Below are 24,077 nucleotides of genomic sequence, written 5' to 3' on the forward strand. Positions count from 1 at the left end.
TCCCCATATACCTCCATAGGCAGCCTCTGTCTGTGGACTTGCCTGGTATGAACATGTTACCTTTATAAAGACATCTGTGTGATTTTCTGGGCCTGGCCCTTTTCATCTGACCTAATGGCTCTGAGGTTTGTCTAAGCATAGCAGGTGTCGAAATGCTATTCCCTTTCATGGCTAAGTGATACTCCATCATCTGGACACACTATGTTTCAAGGACCCACCATGGGCTGCTTGCCTCTGTGGATGGGGCTGTGTGCACACGGTTGGGCACCACTTGTGTGAACACCTGTCTTCAGCCTCTGGATCTACACCCAAGAGTGGCATTTCCGGTTTGCCTGCCAACTTTAGGTCTGACTTTTCAGTTCCCACAGCGCCTCTGTGCCCCTCTGCCCTGCAGCTGGCCCTGCAAACCCCCTCACCTCACTCTCAGGCACAGAGCAGTCGCTAGAGGCTGAGCAACCAAAGAACAGCCTCAGCTACTCCACTTCTCAGTGTCCATGGGTGGGGCCAAGGTTCTAACAGTGACCAGTGGGAAAGTCCAAGAGTAGTGACCCCCGGGAAACCATGGGGAGTTGTCACAGAACAGTCCTGAGGCTGAGAAGGTCCAGAGTGACCAGCAATGACTTTGGCCTCAGTGGATGATGAAGGGATTCAGGGATTTATATGTCTGGGCTCTTGGCCTCAATTTCTCTTCCCCCATACTGACTGCCTGCTAGGATCAGAAAGCTCAGAGTGAGTCTGAGGGCTGTGTGCAGCCTTGTGGGTGAGGCAGTCTCAGGATGGGGGCAGCACCTGAGGGGAAGTTGGGAGCTCCCAGCCATGGGCTCAGCCCAACCTGGAGAGTGCAGCTAGCTGGACAGCAGTTCTGACTGGCAAGGGATGCTGCCTACAGGGACATGCTGTAGAATCTTTGCTACTTTCTAGGGCAGGCTGACTGATGCATTATTGATGGATGTTCTGCAGAATCTGCATGCTGGGCTGCAGGGACGTGACTGAAAGCCCCGGGGATGGCTGTTCTGGTTATCTTCCTGTTCTCTAACTTGAAAATGGTTGAATTGCTTTTTAATGAATTCAGTGCAACTCCACTGCTGATACTGGGGCCAAATCCAGGATCAGGGAGAGCCCTGCTCTCTGCACCTAATGGGAGCTAGAGAAGGGGTGCCACGGGAAAGCCATTGACCAATCAGGGTGAGCCCACTGTACCCCACACCTCCTGTCTCTGTGTAGGGATAGACTGACAAACTCAGGTCCACAAGGGCTCACAGGTGGGCAGTAGACTGTAAAGCATGGCTGGCCTGCCCCAGCCATGATAAGCCAGGCTTCTTCTGGGCTCCTGCAATATTCTCTCATCTTGCTAGACTAGCTGCCTTCCCAGGATCCTGCCATCCAGAAGCAATCTCAGCTTACCCTCTAGTGGCAGACTGCTGTACACACGCATGCACACTACACACACGAACAGAGACCTACAGGTATGCACACACATACGAATATATACATATGCATGCATGCAGGCGTACACACATCCTAACGGGCATTTGTGTACACACATTCACATGCACACACACTTGTTCATATATAAACTATATATTAGAGAGAAGGATGCTGGGTAAGTGGAGGTATGCTGGGTGGGTGGAGGGATAATGGATGAATAGAAAAATTTTGTGACCCACCCGGGGCTTACAATTTTCCTGGAGCCAATGTCTGGAATTCACACACACTTCCCTGAGTCATGTGGTGAGGGCCTTTCCTAACCTCTCAGAAAAATAGGGATAGAGATTTAAGTCATCTGGAGGACATTCCAGAGGGGTCTTTTCTACCCTGTCCCCCAGCAGTGCCAGTAGGCAGGGTCCCCACAGAGCTGCTCCCTGCTGGTCAGAGACTGTCACTCCCACAGCATGCTGCCCCTGGTCAAGAAAGATTCCAGTGCCTCTGCCTCTCAGGGAAGTCAGTGAGCAGAGGGGCCACGTGACTCCCCGAGTGCAGGCGGGGGGGGGGTGTCACATGACTCCGGCAGTGCCTGATACAGCATCTCATTCTGCTTTCCTCACCTTACACAGACCACACCTGCGTCCAGGTGCTCACTGCTCCCAGAGCTTGTGACCCCAGACCGCAGTGACTTACATTTACTAGCTTCTTGTTCCTCCCAACTCGAGTTCTAGTTGGCAGTTCAGCTTACCCCAACAGTGGCATCCCTTAGCCTGGCACCTTGCAGGCTGTCTTCTCTGTCACACTGAAGACTGTGCAGGTCCCTCTGAACCCTGACCTGCCCTTTCTGTCTTAACACCAAAAGTGACTGTAACCATTGAGATACAGACATGGCCAGCCTGCTTCTGCCTCAGCCTCCTACCACCAGGCAACCACAGGTTCCCACAGCTCCAGGGAGTCCAGGCAGCCTCTGCCAAGGATCGACCCCACCGAGGAAGCCTGTATTCCTCATCTACTGAACTGAGACTGACACGCTGTCTTTCTCTTCCAGAAAGTCCAGCAGTACACGGTCATCGTCCAGGCCACTGACATGGAAGGAAACCTTAATTATGGTCTCTCAAACACAGCCACTGCCATTATCACAGTGACAGACGTAAATGACAACCCTCCAGAATTCACCACTAGCACGGTGAGTACCTCAGGTTCTCACAGAGATGCCAGCCCTAAGCTGTAATTCACGGGCACTTCCCTCTCTCTCTCAGTGGGGGAAGAGCTGAATGGGTCATAGATAGCGAATACTGAGGCACAGGTGACTCATAAAGAGAAGGACCCCATGCCAGCCACTTCTGGTGGAGAAGAATGGGCCCAGACACTCCTGTGGAGAAGGTTCTGGGAAATTAGGGGTGTGGTGTGCCCCAAGATTAAGTGATGGCTGATCTATTACTGGGGCCTTTGTAAAGTCTGGAGGAGCTGACCAATCAGGCCACCACATCACTTGGAGAGGCTTATGTGACTGAGCAGTAGGTACCTGACTGGGAGACACCCAGCTGGGCCTTGTGCCCTTGAAGCAAGGGTCCCTTTCTACCTTGGTCCTCAGTGGACAGGAGCTAGCCCCTTGTGGTTTCCATCAGCAGACAGGGAAACTGGTAGTGACTGGGTACAAAACTGGGACATCAGAGGTCAAGAGTTCTTGTTGAACATACATGTATAATCCGCCCAGCTATGGTATAGAAAGATCATTGTGGGTCTCCAGTCACGGGCCAGAGGAACAGACCCCTACCCCACCCTGGGGGGGAAGACTCTAGAGACAGAACTGTAAATCACATGACCACCATTTCTCCTGGACTCCCATGGAACAGCCATGCTGCAGGGAGGGTCCCTACCTGTGAGGCCCTTAGGCTTTCTCGGTGTTCAGCAGACATGATAACCACTTCTGGGTCTCCCAACATTCTCGGGCTCTGGTCTCTGCCTTCCCTCTCTGTATGCTAGCATCTGCCTCCAGGACTCCCAAGTCCATGGATGTGAACAGTAGAGGGGCATGTGTCCATAATAGTAACAAGGACTTTATTTGCCAGGCACATAGGTAGACACTCTCCTATCAGACCACAATAAGTCTGCCCTATCCACCTCTGATCCCCAACCTAGTAGTGAGCCAGGACATGGGTCTCCAGGCACACAGCCCACAGGGAGCAGCTAGGACTGAACCCTAAAAGTGGCTGCCACATGGAGAGGAGAGGAGGGGAGAGAAGGTGCCTAGAAGGCTGGAGCCCCAATTAAGAGCCTGTCCCCATCCTGTTCTCCTGGACCACAGTGCCATCTAGTGGCCAAATAGTGGATGGCTAACAACCGGAGAGACTCAGGCCCTCTGCAGACTGGTGTGAATCCTGTCCTTCCTCACAAGCAACAGGAAGGAGGGGTAAGAAGTTTTGGCCAGGCTGCTCAGCCTAGAGAGGCACTGGTGCTCCAGCTAGAGAGGCCTTGAGAAAACTGGAGGGGCATCTCTCTGGGTTCGGTCTGTTTGCTCTACCTCTGGCAGACAATAGGAAGAAAGACCGGAGTCAGATTCTAGGGAAGCAGCCACTGACCCTGACCTACACAAGTAACACCCCTAGCACCAGACATTCTCTGCCCTGAGCCTGGATGGACAGGCCTCCAGTGTGGCAACCACCTTCTGTGACAGTGCAGGAACCCTCAGCTGTCAGGTTAGTGCCAGGAACTCACCTAGGGTAGCCTTGTCAGAAACTGAGCCAGCACCACACACAGACACAAACCCACTTGTCTTAATTAGACTTCTATTGCTGTGATAAAACACCAGGACACATTCTGACCACAGTCCATCCCAAAGGGCATAAACTGGGGGCAGGAACTGAAGCATGGAGCTCTAGTCAAACTGGCTCGCTCCTCATGGCTTGCTCAGTTTGCTTTCTTACAGCACCCAGGAACTGGTAGCCTAGGGGGTGGCACCGCCCAAAGTGGACTGGGCCCTCCCACACCAAGAAAATGGCCCCACAGACGCGTATGGGTAATATGCTGGAGGCATTTTTTCCACTGAGGTTCTTCTTCCTAAATAACTCTAGCTTGTGTTAAATTGACAAATAATTAATAAATAAATAAATAAATAAAATCAGGAGAGTACTCCTGAGCCAGACATCAGTGTTGTGGGGTCCTGGGATTGTCATACAGAGCTGAGACCCTCTGCTAAGTTAGGGCTACCTATGCTCCCAGGAGTACGCCCTTCTGCCCATGCCAGACTCCTGGAGTACAGATGTTGGGGTGCAGAAACTACACAACTCTCCCAACTTCAGGACTCCCATACCTACCCTCAGGTGACAGCCTTTGGACGGTATATAGTCACCACGAGAACCAGGCCAGAGGGAAGCCAAAAGAGTACAGCTTTGGGCTCCTTCCCAGGAGAGGAGATGGCACACCACAGCGGCCCCAGCAGCTTTGAGGGGCATGCCTCAGGAGGAGGGTGTTCCTCGCAGACAGATGGTACAGGAAGGAGCTCAGAGGCCAGTGCATCGTGTTCAAGGACCCAGCCTGCCTCCCAAACCCACCACAAGCCCCAGTCAATCCTCCTTGCTCATTCCAAAGAGCTCTAAAAAGGCTGTGCCAGTCAGAAAGGACGGAAGACCCACAGGTACCCTGACTCAGAGATAGATAGAGAGCCAAGAGCACTACTCCTGTGTCGGATGGATGAATCCTGTCTCCGACTAACTGTGAGACTGTCTGAGGTCAAATTTAGCAGGACCCAAGCTGGAAACTCTGACTCTCAGGTGAGGCTTCTGCACCTGCTAGTCCACTGTGCGAGCCCTACAGCACTGCCTGAGGATGACCAAGGTGGGAGAGCACCTGCCACCGAGTGCCCTCCACGGTGGCTCCAGGGGAGTTTCCTTCACCTCTCTGAAGGTGGACCAGTTCTGCCCATGGATGAGTTAGTTCTGTCTTGCCTGGACCACCTCATACAACCTAACTGAACTCCATCTTCCCTCATACGCATGAGCCACACTGCAAACACCCTGGCAGGCCGTGCCGCAGGTGAGAGGTAAATGAGAGGACGGAAGCTCGAGAGCAAACAGCGGCCTCTGTGCTGGAGCACAGACGAAATCATTCCGAGCCAGCCCGCACATGCTGCTATAAACGGGCAACTGGCGGGTCACACTGGAACTTAAATGTGGAATATAATGGCACGGAACTCATTCCAGGGGTTAGTCCTCCCTCCGTGCAACCATGAAGGAAGGTAGAAACCCCCGGTTCCCTGGAACACGAAGGGCAAGAGGAACAAGCAGGTGACCGTCAGAAGTCCTGTGAGTATAGGACTTCTCCACACCATGGACACACCTCTTCTCCAGGACAATCTCCACAGACATCTGTTCATACTTGGGCTTCTGGTGGCCCTTGCCAGGACACCATCCAGATTAGTGGCAGGCAGGAACCTGGGAACATCTTTGCTTCACAGTAGGAGTGTGCAGGCAGGCTGGCCACACAACACACATGGGCTATTTTTGTGAAGCTTAATCAAGAACAATCAGGCAAAGCTAAAGAGAGGCAGGGATTTGCCAGCTCCGAATCCTATTCCCAAGTGTTAATTAAAAGCTATTTTCTTCTTGCTCTTGTGCAGCTGCAGTGCCCCCTGGAGGCCAGAGCCCAGAACTCGTCCAGGGCCACCCTGCCACCAGCACTCCCCCACCAGAGCAATGTGGGACCCCCTGGGGTGGAAAACAACTTCAGACCATGCATGTCCCGGAAGCCTCCAACCTACCCCATGCACAGAGGATCCCTGAGACCCAGCAACTGCGTGTGGCCTTCCTCTAAGCCTTGCCCCGCCCATACATAGCCACCCTTGAGCTGCCCTTGATCTCTTGCTGTGTGGCCTTGACTGATATCCAGACCTCTATGAGCCCAGAAAGCCTGTCCATATTTTACATTCATGTGTGATTGATGCCAAGACCGGCATAGCTGGTTCTAAGATACTTACACCCGAGCTGCAGACACCAGGCAATCCTAGCCCAGACCTTTAGCAGTAAGAGGTGAGAACAACCAATCAAAAAGCCTTTCACATCGCTGAGAAAGAAGGGCAGACATACAATATGACTACAGTGATGTTTGCTGTTTGCCTGTACAAGATGATCTGTCCCCTCATAGGAGTGAGTGGCACCCAGTTAAGTGATTGAAAGGGGGCTAGGTCATGGTGTTCCCATAGGTCACTTCCCAGCTGGACAAGGGACAGCACATAGCAGGACAGTGACCCTTTAGAGAGCACTCAACCAGGCTGTGCACACACATGGTATTGGCTCTCCGTCGCTATGACAATGATACCATTGGTGTACAAAGAGGAAACCCCTGTTTTGGCTCATGTTTTCAAAGGGTCCCGTCCATGGTCACTGTAAACCTGTGTGTGTTCAGGCTGCAAATCACGGTGGGGAGCCTGAAGAAGAAACAGCTCACTTAGTCACCAGAAAGCAAAGACAGAGACAAGAAGGGGTCAGGGTCTCCACAGCCCCTTCAGGGCCACAGCTCTACCCACTGACCTGACTCCCTCTCACTAACCCATACCTATCCAAGTTTCTACTATGCCCCTAACACTGCACAGTCTGGAGACCAGGTCTTCAGCACCCAGGACTTCGGAAAATTCTTACCCAAACCAGAACAGGTAGCAATCACAGGCAGATGGCTCACTCACCAGTGCAGAAATTATTTCCCTAAAAGCAGGAATCCACTGAACTTTAGAGCCAAGGATCTATACCTATGGCCTCCAAGGCTTTGAGATTCTTCTAGAAACTCCTACCCCAATAACCAGGAATATAGCATATGCTGTCCTCTGGAGTGACCTGAGAAGGCTACTCAACTGTGAGGTTAGACTTGGGCTAACCTGGGAACCTTCCATGAGTCTAGCTAGATAAGGCAGTGTGGCCTCTGACAACCTCTCACTCTAGTGGCGAGCCTGGTGGCCAACCTCTAAAAGCCCTGAGTTCTCAGCTTCCAACTAAGTGTGGAAACCCAGGAAGAGAGAGAAATTTTGATCCAGCATAAGTTAAAATTTATTATCTTAAAATTGGAATAGACTCTGTACCTTTAATTCCATGCAGGAACACAGCCATAAACCATTAATTAGGGGCTAGTTCATCATGCTCTGAGGTAGTGGCCACAGGGTTGAGCCCAGAGCTTGCATCCCTAACTACCCAAAATCACCTCCACTCCCTCAACCCTCCCTCCAGGGTTCACTCTCAGACAGCAGAGGCCTCCGGTGCCTCTAAACGACCCCACAGACAGGCCAGAATATGGCGAACCGGACCCAGGCCCTGCCCAGCAAAAGACCTGGTAAGAAGGCAGAGATGCAGGTAGCTCACAGAAGAAGGGTACCCAAGAATAAGACACACAGCAACAAGTCACCCCTCAGCCTGAAACCAAGACTTCAAGGTCTGTGTCCAAAGAAGTACTTTATGCTCTTTTGAGTTTCTGGACCCTGACCCGGCCAAGCAGTGTGTGAAGGTGAAGGCACTGGGTTGGAAGAACCAAGATACCCTGTGTCATCCTGGCTACCTAACCAGCTGCTGGCCAGGGACCATCCCAGAGCCTACCATAATGCCCAGTTCCCATGTGTTCTTACCTCATGGAGCCTGTGAGGCCTGTGTGCCCACCTAGATGTCTGCAACTTGACATCCTCGGGCTCACAGATATATCAATAATTACATCTATAACTACTGTTATACATGTAACAGATGTTACAATAATAAAACAATATATCAGTGGTGGAAGAAACCAGCCTCCGAGGGGACTCAGAATCTAGAACCTAGGGAATTTGTTTTACTGTCATGGCTAGAGAAGGTCACTTTTGGAACACATGTGAGGGAATCTGGTCATCCCTGAAGATCTGGAAAACCTCTCAGACTCAATGGACACTGGAAATCTGGTCTACAAGAGAACATCTCTCCTAGGACCTGAAAGGTCTTGGATTTAGAAGGCACGCCCTCTGGGTGTGTTTATAAGGGAGTTCCCAGTGGGGCTTGACTGAGAGAAAAGCCTTCTTGAATGTGGGCAGCGCCATTGAAGCTGGACTGGAGATAGCAAGCTGCACCAGTGGCCATCTTCCCTCTGCTTCCTGACTGCAGATGCACAGGGACCAGCAGCCTCCAGGACTTACTGACCATGATAGCCTGAAACTTCAAACTGTGACCCAAAATAAACTCTTCCTTGCGTTGCTTTTGTTGGGGATTTAGCCACAGCAGTAAGAAAAATAACTAATATTCCCTCAACATGTGTGCCACTGGGGACTATTCACAAGGACGCCACACAGGCTGGGTCTGGATAACCTTCAGCCTCATGCTATCAGCTCTTGAGATAAGGTTACAGGCTGAGATGCTGGGGCTAAGAGCCTCAACACATAATTTTGGGTGACATGGTTCTGCAACACTGCCCCCAAGTGCCTGTGACCTCCCTCCAAGGAGAACTCCCCACATCATGAGGTGCGAACCCTCAGACACTATGGTAACCCTATTGCTGATATGGAATGCCAGTGTCAGGAGGGAGATTCTCACTGTGGAGGCCACCAGCAATGACAGCCTCACCCAGCCACACAGAGGAACCCAGGAGCCCAGTAAGGAAGCCAGACACTGGGCATGTGCTCACCACTCAGGTCTGCTGTTCTCTCGGGGACTGCCCTGTGCCCCTCTGTGAAAGTAGGGTTTCATCTCCTAGAATTATCTAGAAACTGGCTGTGCCCACTTGCTTCTGTTGAACTCCCCTCCTAGTGCTTCCTGGGGGAACCTTCTGCAGCCTCGGGCCTCTTTGCTCCAAGGTAGCTAGGCTGAACGTGGCTCAAAAATCGAAGGAAAGTGCTGCTTTACTGCAACCTTTCACTTCCATTCATCATTCCAATGAAAGGCTGGAATAGGAAGGTTCCAGAACAGTACTGGAGGAGGGGGCACCGTAGGGACATCCTTTAGGATACACACAGTGAGTTCCCATCTGATCCTGAACTGACATGACAATTATTTATCTTGCTCTAAGGTGAATTCCAAGACAGCAGAACATATGAGCCCAGAACTGCTGAGCACAGAACCTAGAAGCCAGCTCCAGAAGTAGGCCACAGTTGGCAGGGGGCACTTGGATTCCTAAGGCAGACACCCCCTCCTCCACTCCAAGTGATCCCATAGGGCCTTCGTGGGTGCACAATGCAACCTCATAGTGCCTTAACATAAGACAGGTTAGCACCTCTACGTGTGGTCACTGGCCACAGTGGCTGACCCCAAGCAACCTGGGCAGTGGGAGGAGCCAGGGCGCCATTCTCTCAGAAGCCTCTTGCAGCTGCTACTCCTAGACTCTGCTCCTCCCACTCTCCATCACACATCCGTCCTAGCTACTTGCCTTGATCCTCCGTGCACGTGAGAAAAGCGTGAACATAAGACAAGAGTTTGCTGCTCAGATGAAGTTGTCCTGGGTAGATGTGTGCAGACGGGAGCAGATGCTCAAGATATCCCCCAGGTGTCCCCACAGTGAAAAAAAAGCAGCTGCCCTGGTCCACCTAGGGCATCCATGGAGAGCAGAGACCCTGATGCTTGCCAGTGTTGGCACAGAGTCTGGCTCCCCAGGCGCCATATGAGGTCCTAATATTCTTTCTTACACTCTGCAGTTTGCAGGAGAGGTCCCTGAAAACCGTATAGAGACGGTAGTGGCCAACCTCACGGTGATGGACCGAGACCAGCCCCACTCACCCAACTGGAACGCTGTCTACCGAATTATAAGCGGGGACCCCTCCGGGCACTTCAGTGTTCGCACAGACCCTGTGACCAATGAGGGCATGGTCACCGTGGTGAAGGTAGGTGACTGCTGCCCGCATATTCCCTGGTTCAGGAACATGACTGTCTGCCAGCTACCTAGGGCGGAGGACCAAACCCTTTAGAGATAACCTCCACCTCCACGGCGTCTCTCCTAACTCAAGCTGGCCTCAAATTTGTGCAGCCAAGGCTGACCTCAAACTCCTGGTTCTCCTGACTCCACCTCTCACCAACCATTTTCCACTGGGAAAGGAAAGATTCTGGCTTTCTTGTCCTTGCTGGCATTTTCCTGTAAACAAGACCACCCCTCTCTCTTGAGACCATGCACAAACCGTGACGTACGGTGCTCAGAGAGCAGGAGAATATGCTATGACCCTCCTCTCTGGCTTGATGCTAGGGCCCACCTCTCCAAGGTACATTTAGGCCTCACTATTGAGCCAGGGTCATTGAGGAGGGCATCTTAGTGTGTATATCCAGCATCCTAATTGAAACTGTCACAGCAAATGTTTTGTTGGTTTCCACACAATAGGTGTATTTTATCTTGCCTGCCTATGGATTTTATTGGCCATGGTCTTTCTGGAAGGACTGGTGACAAGATTTTTTAGTGCATCATATACAATGTGATTCCGTGTCCCACAGGGACACCCTTCCCTCCACAGTTTTAGGAAGCAGCCTATTAAAGCAAACTGGCCTGGCTTCTGTCTGAGGCTTCCAGGAGGGGCCACAGGCATTGGCTGCCATTGGTTCTGCAAGAGGAAGACATTGCCACCGTGTGTTACCAGTTCTGGGAGCTTGGTGGCACCTGGAAGTTAAGTCCAGAGGAGCAAAGACTGGGCTTGGGGGACATTCACCATTTCTGTCCTAGAAGCCTCTGTGAGACCTTTCAAGGGAAGGGTACAGGTTACTCTGCCCTGGGTACCTTGAGAGACTAGCAGCCAGCTCATGTGGTTGTGGGTCCAGCCAGATGACCCTGTAGACTCAGGCCCCACCTATAAAGATGCACCTGTACAGTGTCCAGCAACACAATACAAACTGGGCAGAGGTAGAGCAAAGAGGAGACCAGCTAATTCCCTACTTGTACAGTTAAACTCACCGGCCATACCTGGGCCTAAGGAGGCAGAGGCAGAGACAGGCTTCATGTCCAGTGACAGTTAGACATTGTCATGTGCCTCAGAGAGGTGAGCTCATACTCAGAGCTTAGGAAATTGTATATCCACTTATCCTTCAGACATGTGTAAAGACCAGGCTTGGGAAGAGGGAGGGCTCACCAAGGTCACCATCAAGGAGCCAGCAACATCTCTGGCACCCCCTCTAGAGCCTTCTAGATTCCTCTGTTTCCTTCTCAGGCCCAATGGCATTATTGATTAGCTAGTTTATAATTCCCTTACATGCATAGATAATACTTCACACAGTGGCAGCACTGGGCACCAAGGACAGGTACTTACAAAATCCAGAGGGAGCCTGGGTTCTGATCTACTTAGCCATACACTGGCTGAGATCAGACCGAGCACAAGGGCTAGCATCTGAAAGTGGAACACAGACAGAAGTGGGAGGCTGGCTCTGCCAGGAAAGCTCTTCCTCCAAACAGAATTCACGAAGACCCAGGCAGGCTTACAGTAAGAAGCAGGAAGCCATGTGACCTGCGATAGGAGTTCCTCAGTAACTGTCGCTTCGTATGCTATATGCCCCTGCCCTGTTGGAGACATTGAGTCTCTCACACTGGGATCTGATGGCATCTGAGCAAGTGTCCTAGGCCTGTTCTCTCAAGCTTCCTTTGAGGAAACTAACCAGGAAGGTCGTTTAGGGAGAGGCTAGCGGCCGGAGAGCTGTGGTATGTGGCTCTCTTACTTATGGTCATCAAGGCCTGGCCTGTGGACTCAGGCTGTGACAGCCTGCCTCTCCCACAGAGTAACAGCAAGCTGCAGGATGGCACACTATCACTGTTTCCAGGTGCTTGTCTCAACAACAGGGCCCTAGAAACACTGACAGTGCCATCTCCCCAGGCCCTGTACCTGCCTTTAAAACTAGAAGGCAGCAGGGTCTTTGGAGATATAACAGTGTTGAGGGTCTTAAAGGTTTGAAGTGGGGCTGGAGAGATGGCTCAAAGGTTAAGAGCACTGACTGCTCCTGCTCTTCCAGAGGTCCTGAGTTCAATTCCCAGCAACCACATGGTGGCTCACAACCATCTGCAATGGGATCTGATGCCCTCTTCTGGTGTGTCTGAAGACAGCTACAGTATGCTCACACATATAAAATAAATAAATAAATCTTTAAAAAAAAAAAAAAAGGTTTGAGGTGAGTCTGAACCATCTGGGTCAGCCCAGTACAACCTCAGAAGCCTTTAAGAGAGAGAGAGAAAAGGTCAGGGAGTATCTTAGTTACAGATTCTCTTGTTGTGATTAAAAAACGGGCGGTGGTGGCGCACACCTTTAATCCCAGCACTTGGGAGGCAGAGGCAGGCAGATTTCTGAGTTCGAGGCCAGCCTGGTCTACAGAGTGAGTTCCAGGAGAAACCCTGTCTCGAAAAAACAAAAAAAAAAAAAAAAAAAAAAAAATGGAAAATGGGGCTGGACAGATGGCTCGTTGGTTAAGAGCACTGGCTGCTCTTCTGGAGTTTCCTGAGTTGAATTCCCAGCAACCACACGGTGGCTCACAACCATCTGCAATGGGATCTGATGCCCTCTTCTGGCACACAAGATTACATTCAGATAGACACTCATATACACAAAATAAATAAATAAATCTAAAACAAACAAACGAGTTTCACCTTACATGTTCCAAGCATAATCAATCATGGAGGGAAGTCAGGATAAGAACCTGGAGACAGAAGCTGATATGGAGGCTGTGGAGGAACACAGCTTACTGGCTTGTCCCCATTGCCTGCCTGCCCCGGGTGGCCCCGCCCACAGCAAACTGGCCCCACCCACATCATTCACCAATGAGGAAGGGGCACCACAACCCAATCTGGTGGCAGCATTTCTTCAACTGAGGTGCCCTTTCCTAAAAGGACTCTAGCTTGTTTCTACCTTCAACTGACCAGCACGAAGGAAGAGCAAGGTGTGAAGGCAGAGGCAGAGGCAGAAGCCATTGGAGGAAGGAAGCCACAGCTGGCTCTAAAGAGGGACAGGACCCCACACACCCCTCTCCAGAGTGGACACGCATGAGATAGGAGTCACCGGAAGAAACTGGCCCCACTGTCAGACTTTAGCCCAGGGACAAACATTTTACTTCTGACCCCAGAGCTGCACTTACATTACTTTAAGTCTCCTGCTGGGGACACAAAATCAGTAACAAGTTCAAGAAAACGTTGAACAAGTAAACGCTAAAACATTGCTGTTTGGCTTGGTTTGGTTTGGGATTTTGAGACAGCCTCCCTATGTATTCCAGGCTGACCTCAAGCTTGCAGCCTTCCTGTCTCCGTCTCCGTCTCCAGACTACTGGGATTGCGGGCATGTACCACTCTGTCCAGCAGAAAATAACTTATTTTGTTTAGTTGGGGGTGGAGGGAGACATGTGCTACTCACACAGGAGGTGGTCAGAGGACTGCTTGCAGTGATCTCCAACCTTGTGGATTCTGGGGGTCAAACGCATCATCAGACGTGGCGGCAGAAGCCGTCGCTCACAGACCCAGTGTGCCCCACCTAAAACCAAAATCAACCTTTGGCCACCATTACTCTCAGCCCTCACTCGTATTTCCTAAGCTTCCTGTGGCTGCAACGACTCTCAAGACCCTCAGCACACTCGTGCCTACCTAACATAGTAATTAAGGAATTGTTGAGAATTCATGAAGCTGGGAGTGGGGACAACACATCTGTAATCCCAACACCATGGAAGCTAAGGCAGAAAGATCAATGCCCCAAGAAACCCAGCTTCTGCCTCATCAGGGCATGGGGCTACTGGCTAGAGACCTTTTACCCCAACTCCTCTCTCCTCTCATTGGCCAGAACCCAGAATAAGCCAGAGACAAGAGTCTGCAGTAAAGGGACAGTGGAATCCAGGCCACCATACCAAAGGAGGCAGGGAGAGTCTAAGAGACTGGGCAGTGGGGACAGCCAGCCCCACCACTGTAGGACACCCCAGTTAACCTGTCCCTTCTTTCCAGGCAGTGGACTATGAGCTGAACCGTGCCTTCATGCTGACCGTAATGGTGTCCAACCAGGCACCCCTGGCCAGCGGGATCCAGATGTCTTTCCAGTCCACAGCGGGGGTAACCATCTCTGTCACGGATGTCAACGAGGCCCCCTACTTCCCCTCCAACCACAAACTGATCCGCCTGGAAGAGGGTGTGCCCGCTGGGACGGCACTTACCACTTTTTCCGCAGTGGACCCTGACCGGTTCATGCAGCAAGCAGTGAGGTGAGTCGTCAGCATAGCCTGGCCCTGCCTGGCCCTGCCTGACCCTCAAAGCAGGATCCACTCCTGTGTATCAAACAGAAGAATCCCCAAATGTCCAAAGAAGCCTGAAAACCAGGAATCCCAGGAGAGAGACGAGGAGGACGGGGTACCAGATCCAGACCTGAGCATTGGCTTATCTAGAAGAAACCCACCCCAGAGAGCCACCCAATAGGATAGTCTTGGGCATCAGGGACCAATGTCACCATCTACTGGCTGAGAAGGAAGATGTTTAGACTGTAGAGCCATGGCTTCCTTGACAGTGGCAAGTGACAAGAGCAAGCCACTTAGCATCTCTGTACCTCAGTCCCCGCCCACCTGCAAAATGTAGAGGATGAAGGCTGAAGGCCCAGCCCTCTGGAGTCCTCCAAAATCTAAGACCACCCACCACAGGGACATGAGCCACTGCTATGGCCTGTCCCTCTGTAAGAAGGACACAGAAGTGCATGAAACCTCTGAGCACCCTGGGAGGACAGAAATGCCCCTGGGCTATGGTCCAGGAGGCTGTACCCAGGATGCTGGCTGGGAGAAGAACACTGGGGACTTGAACTTGCCTCTGGTCTCTTGTCCATAGATACTCAAAGCTGTCTGATCCTGCCAACTGGCTGCACATCAACACATCTAATGGGCAGATCACCACGGCCGCGGTCCTGGACCGAGAGTCTCTCTACACCAAGAACAACGTATACGAGGCCACCTTCCTGGCTGCTGACAACGGTAAGTCCCACTCCAGGGAGGCCCTGCCAGAGCATCGTCCCATGTCTTGGAGTTGTGGGCAAGTGAAGGTGCTACTGAGGGGTGCCAGTGGCACCCAGAGAGTCACTGAGAGATCTAGAGGTCTGGGTGGAGAGAAGTCTGTACAGGCAGCCGTGAACACCTAACTCTGCCCCCATCCTGGGCCATCCCATCATGCAAACCTCAGAAACTTCAGTTACTTCCCTAACAACCTGCTTGTTCATTTACCTGCCCATGCTCCCACAGTGTCCAACTGCTACATAGTCACTTGTGGCTCCAAGGTGGTCGTGAACCAGGGAATTTAGTGGCAGCTGGCTCGCCTAGCCTGTCTAGGCAAGAAGACCCATGTCTACCATAGCCCTGAGACTCTGGGAGTAAGGGAGGGTGCTAGGTAGGTGCTGGGCAGGCAGCATGGAGGAACATGAGGCGTGAAGCAGGACGGATGCTGGACATCCTGAGGAAGACAGAACAGGTTCTCAGGAGGCTTCTGAGGGCTGTGGAACAGGAACAGAGAAAGCCCATGGCCAAGAAGCCCACTTCAAGACCCACAGCACCCTGAAGTCTAGCTGAGCACTTTTGTGGGAAGGGAACAGGAGAGGAGGGGAGGGGGAGGGAGGGAAGGAGTACCCAGGCCTGGTTGATACATACCTTAATCCAGTTATTCAAGAGACTGAGACTGGAGGATCGAGATCTCAAGGTCAGCCTGGGTTAGAGAGCATGTTCCAAGCCAGCCTCAGGAACTAAGAGAGTGAAGTCTGGAAGTCAGGGTGAGATTTGATAACCAGACCCATTCCACTCACACCATGTCCAAGCTATGCCTTGGCCTGCTCCAGGATGGACACCCCAAGCGTCACGACCACATTCTGGCAAATAGGAAGAGCTCACCCGTGTCCTCCTGTGGACTTCCAGGAAGCACCACACTCGGTCTCTGCTTAGACTTAGGCACAGGGTCACATGTCTAGCTGAACATGTAACCTCCCAGTGGACAGTGATAATCTGAGCTAACACTTAGGCTTCTGGTTCTTCTCTTAAAGAGAACAGAGAAGAGAAGACAAGGACAGGGGGGAAACCTAGGCCATTTTAGTAGCAAGAGGAGCTGGGAGGGAGCAAAGGCAGTGGGGGAAGCCAGAGAAGGAGGGGGAGTTCTGCTCTTGGAAGGAACATGTGCAAAGGCCCCAAGGCAGGGCTATTTGGTGAGTTCTTGGGAGACGGGAGCAGCTGAAGCCTCAAGAGCAAGCTCAACTGCGGCCCCAAAGCTGACCCCATAGCAAGTGAAAAGCTGAGAAACCTTAACCCTAATCCAACTGGCTCCCCCAAGCCCTGTGCTCCTTGTAGTCCACAAAGTTGTCTGTATAGGCACTGGAGAGATGGCTCATAGATAAGAGGTGCTGACTGCTCTAACAGAAGACCCAGGTTCAAATCCCAGTACTCATATGGCAACTCACCACCATTTGTAACCGTAGTTCCAGGGCTCCCTCTCCTGGCCTCTGTGAGAACTGCACAAACGTGGTGCATGCAGGCAAAACATCCATACACACAAAACTAAAAATATCAATCTCAAAATAAAAATGTTTAAGTTAGCCATGCAACCTAGGATGAGCGCCCAGCCTTGCTGAGAAAAGTACACCTGCATTCTCTCCTACAGCGGGTAACATGAACTCCAGCCAACATGCGGACGTACGTCTCGCTGAGGACTTCACGTATCTGTCTGTCCTGTGCATGGCCCTGTGTGCTCACCCCTTTCTGTCCTGCAGGGATCCCCCCAGCCAGTGGCACTGGGACCCTGCAGATCTACCTCATTGATATCAATGACAACGCGCCACAACTGCTGCCCAAGGAGGCACAGATCTGCGAGAGGCCCGGCCTCAATGCCATCAACATCACCGCAGCCGACGCCGACATGGACCCCAACATTGGCCCCTATGTCTTTGAGCTGCCATTCATCCCCACTACAGTGAGGAAGAACTGGACCATCACCCGCCTAAACGGTGAGCCCACCCAGCAGCTCCCTAGCCACAGGCAGAACCAGGATCTAGGATCCAGCTTGGGATCCATCACCAGTGAACCGTGAGCAATGAAGATGAGAGACTGTCCTGGCCTCCTGGACAGTTCACACACAAGGCTGGGGATATAGCCCTGTTTATCTCAATCTCCACCACAAAGCCATCTGTCCTAGTGCCTTCCTGTTCTAGAAAGAGCCTAGCTCAACCATGCTGGCAGCCATTGTGGGTTGACTGGTCTCTGGAAACTGCAGCCCTTAGGAGGCACCCCTCCTGTGTGACCAGTGCTAGGAGCCTTACATCTTCCCAGAGATGTGATGCCCATTTATGCTTCCATCAGCAAAACTGCCAATTCTTCAGGCCCTTGCCAACACAACAGGGTGTTGCTTCAATAAGCAAAGCCACTGCTGTGCTCTGCCCTGGGCTCCTGGCAGAGAACATTCTCATGCTCACTGAGGTTTGGGTTCCTGCTCAATGACTTTGCCTTTGTTCTTTGGGAAAGTTGGGTTTGGGGGTTTGTTTTTGTTTTTAAAGGTTTTATTTATTTAATGTATATGAGTACACTGTAGCTGTCCTCAGACACACCAGAAGAGGGCATCAGATCCCATTACAGATGGCTGTGAGCCACCATGTGGTTGCTGGGAATTGAACTCAGGACCTCTGGAAGAGCAGTCAGTGCTCTTGACCTCTGAGCCATCTCTCCACCCTGGGTTTTTGGGGGTTTTTTGTTTGTTTGTTTGTTTGTTTTGTTTTGGTTTGTTTGTTTGTTTTTTGGGTTTTTTTTTGGTTTGGTTTGGTTTGGTTTTTGGTTTTTGGTTTTTTGTTTTTCTTTTGTTTTTTCCCTTCTCCTAATTGATTTTATAAAATCAATTTTTCAGTTTTGATATGGTTGATGTTTTAGCTTTATGTGTCACTATAAGTGTGCAGGTATACATATGTGCAGATACGTGTATGTGTGTATATCTGTATGTGTGTGTATGTATATGCATGTGTGTATGTGTATGCATGTGTGTATATGTGTATGCATGTGTGTGTGTGTGTGTGTGTGTGTGTGTGTGTGTGTGCTGCAGCCCGAGCTGCCCCACGTTTGGGGGCCAGAAATGTTGAGAGCCACTCTGCCAATGTTGAAACCCGCACTGCCAAAAGCCTTGGGGGCTAAACTGTTAGAGCCCGCACTGCCCCAAGCTGCTCAGGTCCACCGGTTGGGGTTCAGCAAGAGAGAGAGTGAGGATGGACTCGAGGAATGGAAACCAGACAGAGTGTGATTCAATCCTGTTTATTCTTCAGTCTCTCTTCTCTCCAAGTCCCAAGTCTTGAGTTCCTAGTCCCTAGTTCCTAGTCCCTAGTGCCTCCAAGTTCCAAGTTCTTTCTCCAAGTGCTAAGTGCCTAATACCTAATAATCTTCCAAGTTCTCTAGTCCAAGTGTCTTCTTCCTCAATGCCTAATTCCTACTCCAAGTTGTACTGTAAATTGTACTTTCTAACTTAATTCCTAGTTCCAAGTTGTACTCCCGAGTGCCTAATAATCTGTTGCTTTTCTCTGTCTGCCTCTTGCCTTTTATATGTCTCACTTCTAAGCCACGCCTCTAAGTCACGCCTCTAAGTCATGCTCTTAGGTCATGCCCTTAGGTCTTGTCTCTAAATCTGATCTCTAAGTCACGCCCTTAAGTCTCTGCTCTAAATCACACCTTTAAGTCTCACACATCCAAGGGAAGATCCTGGGTATCTAAAGCAAGATGTTATCAGCGTGTGCTCAGCTGTTGTAGGCTGATGTAATCAAGTCTCTTGCCAGGGTATATGGCTCAAGATGGCTGCAAGGATGATAGCCGCCTTCGGTCGTCTCCTCACATGTATGCACATCTGTATGGTATGTTGTGATGTGTGATATATGTGTGCATATGTGTGTGGCTGTGCGTGTGTGCATGGCATGTTGTAATGTGTGTGCATATGTGTACGTTGTGTGCATGATGTATGTATATGCACATGTTTGTGACCACATGGTATATTGCGATGTGTGTGCATATGTGTACATTGTATATATGATGTACATACATGCATGTGTGTGTGTGAGAGAGAGAGAGAGATAGAGGGAGGGAGAGAAAAAGAGACAAGAGAGAGAGAAAGAGAGAGAGAGACAGAGAGAGAGAGAGAGAGAGAGAGAGAGAGAGAGATTTTCCCTCTCAGTGCCTGCTTGTGGAAGTCTTCCTTGGGAAGGACGGCTGCCCATTGACTGTACCTTGCTGTTCCTCCCTCCAGGTGACTATGCCCAGCTCAGTCTGCGCATCCTGTACCTGGAAGCAGGGGTGTATGACGTCCCCATCATCGTCACGGACTCTGGCAACCCTCCCCTGTCCAACACATCCATCATCAAGGTCAAGGTGTGCCCGTGTGATGAGAATGGGGACTGCACCACGGTCGGCGCAGTGGCTGCAGCTGGCCTGGGCACGGGCGCCATTGTGGCGATTCTCATCTGCATCGTGATTCTGCTGAGTGAGTGTTGGCGAGTGGGATCAGAAACAGCCCCACTGCAGGAGGAGGTGCCTGACTCTGAGGCAGAGCTGGGGCCTGCATTCTCCTCTGAAGCCACAAGAGACAGGGATGGAGGATAGGAACAGTCAGTGCCCATGTGGAATGAGTGGACCTACCAGCCAGAGAGGGGACCTGCCTCCCTGTCCAGCCTGCAGAGAGTACGAAACCAGGGATCGGGATACAGGTGTCCCTGTGGCCTTAACAGAGGGCAGGGCATGGGGGAGGTGCAGGGGGGGTGCATATCCTTCTTCCACGTGTCTCCTCAGGTGACATGAGACACCAGCTGTACAGCTGCCTCTCTGGCCACTTGATCTGGTTGAAAGTGGCCTAAGTTTCTGGTTTCTGCTTTGATGCTCACAGAGTGGACCTCCCACTCTCTCTCCAGTCCCCTGGCTACCACCTTGTCCTATGATTGAAAGAAATACTACCTGTCACTTTCAGGGGTCTGGCCTCTGAGCCTAGCTAGCTAGCTGCAGTCTTTCTTGTCCTAGCAATCACTCAAACCACCTGATCAAACTGGCCACCCTTTAGACAGCCTGTAACCCTTCCCTCCACAAGGGGTGTCTGTCTGTTGACACACACTCTCCCCTCCCTGTGCCCTGGAGTGCTTAAATGGTACCTCCTTCTTCTCCATGTCTAACAGTGAAGAGCTGGCAGAGGCTTCAGGGAATGGGAGGACACCTGGGGAGACATCTTCATGATAATTAGAATCCCTGGTCTCCAATTCACAGGAGCCCTGCCCTCAGAACCCAGACAGGAACAGAGAACTATCCGGGAGGACCATGCAAAAGCTGAGGCTCCCAGAGATAAACAGAATGCCTCAGACAAGTGGCCAAGGCAGGTGGCAAAGGAGGCACATCCACACATAATTTCTTATTTTGCGCCCTATTCCTTTGGATAAAAGGACCTTTGAGATCCCTCCCCAGTGAGCCTTCCTTCCTGGAATGCATATCATGCACACATATGTACTCATGCAGAGACACACATGTGCACACAATGTACACACATCCATACACATCACACATCATATGCCTATCCTGGCGTGTTCCCAGGAGTGGCAGGGGACTTCTGGAGGTGCAGTGGCTTCCACTCACCCTGACCTACCTGCTGGAGACCCTTTCTGGGCTGTCCCCTCCCCAGTCTCCTTCCATCATGGGGGTATCACCCCACCATGGCTCCTGCCTAGAACATGGAACCCTAAAACCCTCCCCTTTGCCTTCTGGACCCAAAGCCTCACCTTGCAATAATTCTGAGGAATAGTGGTCTCTCAGCTCACCCTTCTCCACTTATCCTCCTGACCCTCAAGTAGTGACGTTTGTGCTCAGTCAGCTACCTCCATAAAGAAGAAATTAATCCAAAGGGCCGTTTGTAACCCCAGGTTCCACATCTGTATATGCAATCTTCTGCAGATAAAATATTCACAGAGAGAATTGTGTAGCAGGGGCTTGGAGAGATGTCTCAGTAGTGAGATCACTTACTGCAGAAGCATAAAGACCTGAGTTTGAATCCTAAGACCACCCCATGCATAGCTCTGCACACACCTATAACCCCACTGTAAGGTACAGAGACAGGATTACTAGAGCTTACAGGTGAACAGCCAAAATCCAGATTTAGTGACAGAGCCAGTCTCCGAGGAATACAATGAGGAAGGAAAGATCAGGACATAGACATTCTCTTGCAGCCTCCATTATTCTATAGCTGGGACTTAGTATGCACATGCATGTACATACACCTGCCTATGTAGATGAACACAGAACACACATGCATCCAACCATTGTATGTCCATGATATGCCCGAACATCCGCACACACATTCACACCTATGCACGCATATGCACAGCCATGCTCATGTGTGCACACATAGTCTCGCCCATGTGTGCACATATGCACGGCTGTGCCCGAGAGTGTACACACATAGTCATGCCCATGTGTGCACATATGCACGGCCGTGCCCGTGTATGCGCACATAGTGACACCCATGTGCATATATATGTACAGCCGTGCCCGTGTGTGCACACACTGCTCACAGTGCGGCTCCTCTTCTCACAGCTATGGTCCTGCTGTTTGTTGTGTGGATGAAGCGGAGGGAAAAGGAGAGACACACAAAGCAGCTGCTCATCGACCCCGAGGATGACGTGAGGGACAACATCCTGAAGTACGACGAGGAGGGTGGCGGAGAGGAGGACCAGGTGAGCCAGTGTCCCACGGGTTCAGCGGGGCTCCTGCTAGGGTTTCATTTCAACAGGAGGTTCTGTTCCTTCTGGAAAGGTAGTGCATAGTCATTTCCAGAGCCACAGATCTGAGTACAGGCCACATGTGCTCAGGCCTGAGCTGACTGTCCCCATCCTCTCATTGAATCAATACTCAAAAGATTCTCTCCAGCCACCAGCCCAACCCTAAAAGAAACAGTCCATAGGCTTCTGGGGTCACCAACACCCACCTAGGGACACTCCCAGTGTGTGTAATCTCCCTACTCTGACTAGACTAGGGAGATTACACAGAGCTACCTTGTGGAGGCAAAGAGGACCCAGCCCTTTTCTGTCGGCACTAAAGGTGCAGGTGGCTGGCTGCACAAGACTGCTGAGCTTCAAGCAGGAGGGTCACATGGGGGGGGGGGGGAGGGAGAAAGTCCAGGCCCCCACGAGGCAGCTGGCAGGTATAGAGTCCATGGTGACCCTGAGATCAGGCAGGGCTGGGCAAGTGGAGAGTGGGCAGTGTATGGAAGGGGCTGGCTGAGGGGATGGGAAAGGACAGTCAGTGAGCTTGAAGACTGGCAGCCTCCAGTGGTGGCAGCCTCCGGGCAGGTGACGAAACTTAGCGCTCTCCTGTTGCCCTGCCTGCTGCCCCCACACTCCTGTTCCCCTGACTCACTCTGTCTCCATCCCCAGGACTATGACCTCAGTCAGCTACAACAGCCAGAAGCCATGGAGCATGTGCTAAGCAAGGCCCCTGGTGTGCGGCGGGTGGATGAACGGCCAGTAGGTGCTGAACCCCAGTACCCAGTCAGGCCTGTGGTGCCACACCCAGGAGACATTGGAGACTTCATCAATGAGGTATGAACCTGGGGAAGACCTGAGCAAAAGTGTCTCCTTTAAAAGTAAAATCCTATCACATGCATGTAGAGAGAGAGAGAGAGAGAGAGAGAGAGAGAGAGAGAGAGAGAGAACAAGCAAGCGAGCAAACCATATGAGAGAGACGGAGGGGGGGTTAGGGTTAGGGTTAGGGTTAGGTTAGGGTTAGGGTTAGGGTTAGGATTAGGTGAGGAGAGGAGAGGAGAGGGGCCCAGATTAGGACGTGAGCCAGGCCTGCCCTCCTGCTTGTGGCCTTGAGCACATTAGCTCCTGAGTCAGCTACTTTTAAGAGGCCTAAGACCCTCAGCCAATGCTCAGTGGAAATTAGAGGCCATTTGGGCCACTGTGCCATCAATGGGTGACAGCAGGAAGAACTGTTCTCTAGAGAAACGGACACACTAAGCCAGTGCATCTATGAATGGCCTTCCCAGCCCACATTAGGGTCCTGGTACCCAAGCAAACTGACGGGCGTGTCCCCATCACAACACTACCCCACAGAGACCTTTCAGCATTTGGCTGCATTAAAGACCCAGCAACAAGGCCTTCGCACTGTGGAGAAACTTAGTCTCTTACAGTTGAGCCAGGAAAGGCTCCTGGCTGCATGTCCCACCACACCCCTGCCTCTTAAAAAGTCTTCAAAAAGAAACCGAACAACTGCAAGACAACACAGTTTGGGGTTTGCTTTTGGTTTGGTTTGGTTTGGTTTGGTTTGGTTTGGTTTGGTTTGGTTTGGTTTTTTGGCAGGCAGAGGCCTGGAACCTAGGCTGTGAACTAAACCTATTCATACTCCTAAACCCAGTCCTCGCCCCAGCACCAGCCCAAACCATAGCTGTCCTCATCCCAGCCATAGAGCAGCTGTGACTCCGACCCTGACCTTACCTTAACCCTAACATTGCATACATAACTTTAGCATTAACCCTAAGCCTAGCTTCCAGCCCTAACATTAACCCTAACCCAAACCTAACCCTAATGCAAACCCTAGAATAGCAGGAAGCCCTACTTTAAGCCTAACATTAGCTCTAACCCTGGCCCCAGCCCCAGCCCTGAGCTTCCGTCCTAGGCCTAACCCTGTTCCAACCCTAATCCTTGGTGGGGCAGAAGACTGCTCACAGTCCAGCCCAGCCCCCAGCCTTACTCTTGGCAGAGCTGCCAA

The 24,077-nt window shown here is 51.5% G+C and overlaps 1 protein-coding gene across 1 annotated transcript in view; it reads left to right on the top strand.

Moving 5' to 3' along the window:
- The window catches only part of Cdh4 (cadherin 4), a 469,526-nt gene that overhangs the window by 441,381 nt on the left and 4,068 nt on the right, over positions 1 to 24,077 (top strand). The window contains exons 8-15 of the mRNA XM_076930353.1: positions 2,474 to 2,611; positions 10,055 to 10,240; positions 14,302 to 14,555; positions 15,166 to 15,308; positions 17,081 to 17,314; positions 19,582 to 19,815; positions 21,903 to 22,042; positions 22,742 to 22,906. Of these exons, the coding sequence (XP_076786468.1) occupies positions 2,474 to 2,611; positions 10,055 to 10,240; positions 14,302 to 14,555; positions 15,166 to 15,308; positions 17,081 to 17,314; positions 19,582 to 19,815; positions 21,903 to 22,042; positions 22,742 to 22,906 (1,494 nt within the window). The remainder of the gene's footprint in view (positions 1 to 2,473; positions 2,612 to 10,054; positions 10,241 to 14,301; positions 14,556 to 15,165; positions 15,309 to 17,080; positions 17,315 to 19,581; positions 19,816 to 21,902; positions 22,043 to 22,741; positions 22,907 to 24,077) is intronic.

The sequence above is a fragment of the Arvicanthis niloticus genome, chromosome 2 (genome assembly GCF_011762505.2).
Source record: "Arvicanthis niloticus isolate mArvNil1 chromosome 2, mArvNil1.pat.X, whole genome shotgun sequence".
Taxonomy (NCBI): Eukaryota; Metazoa; Chordata; class Mammalia; order Rodentia; family Muridae; genus Arvicanthis; species Arvicanthis niloticus.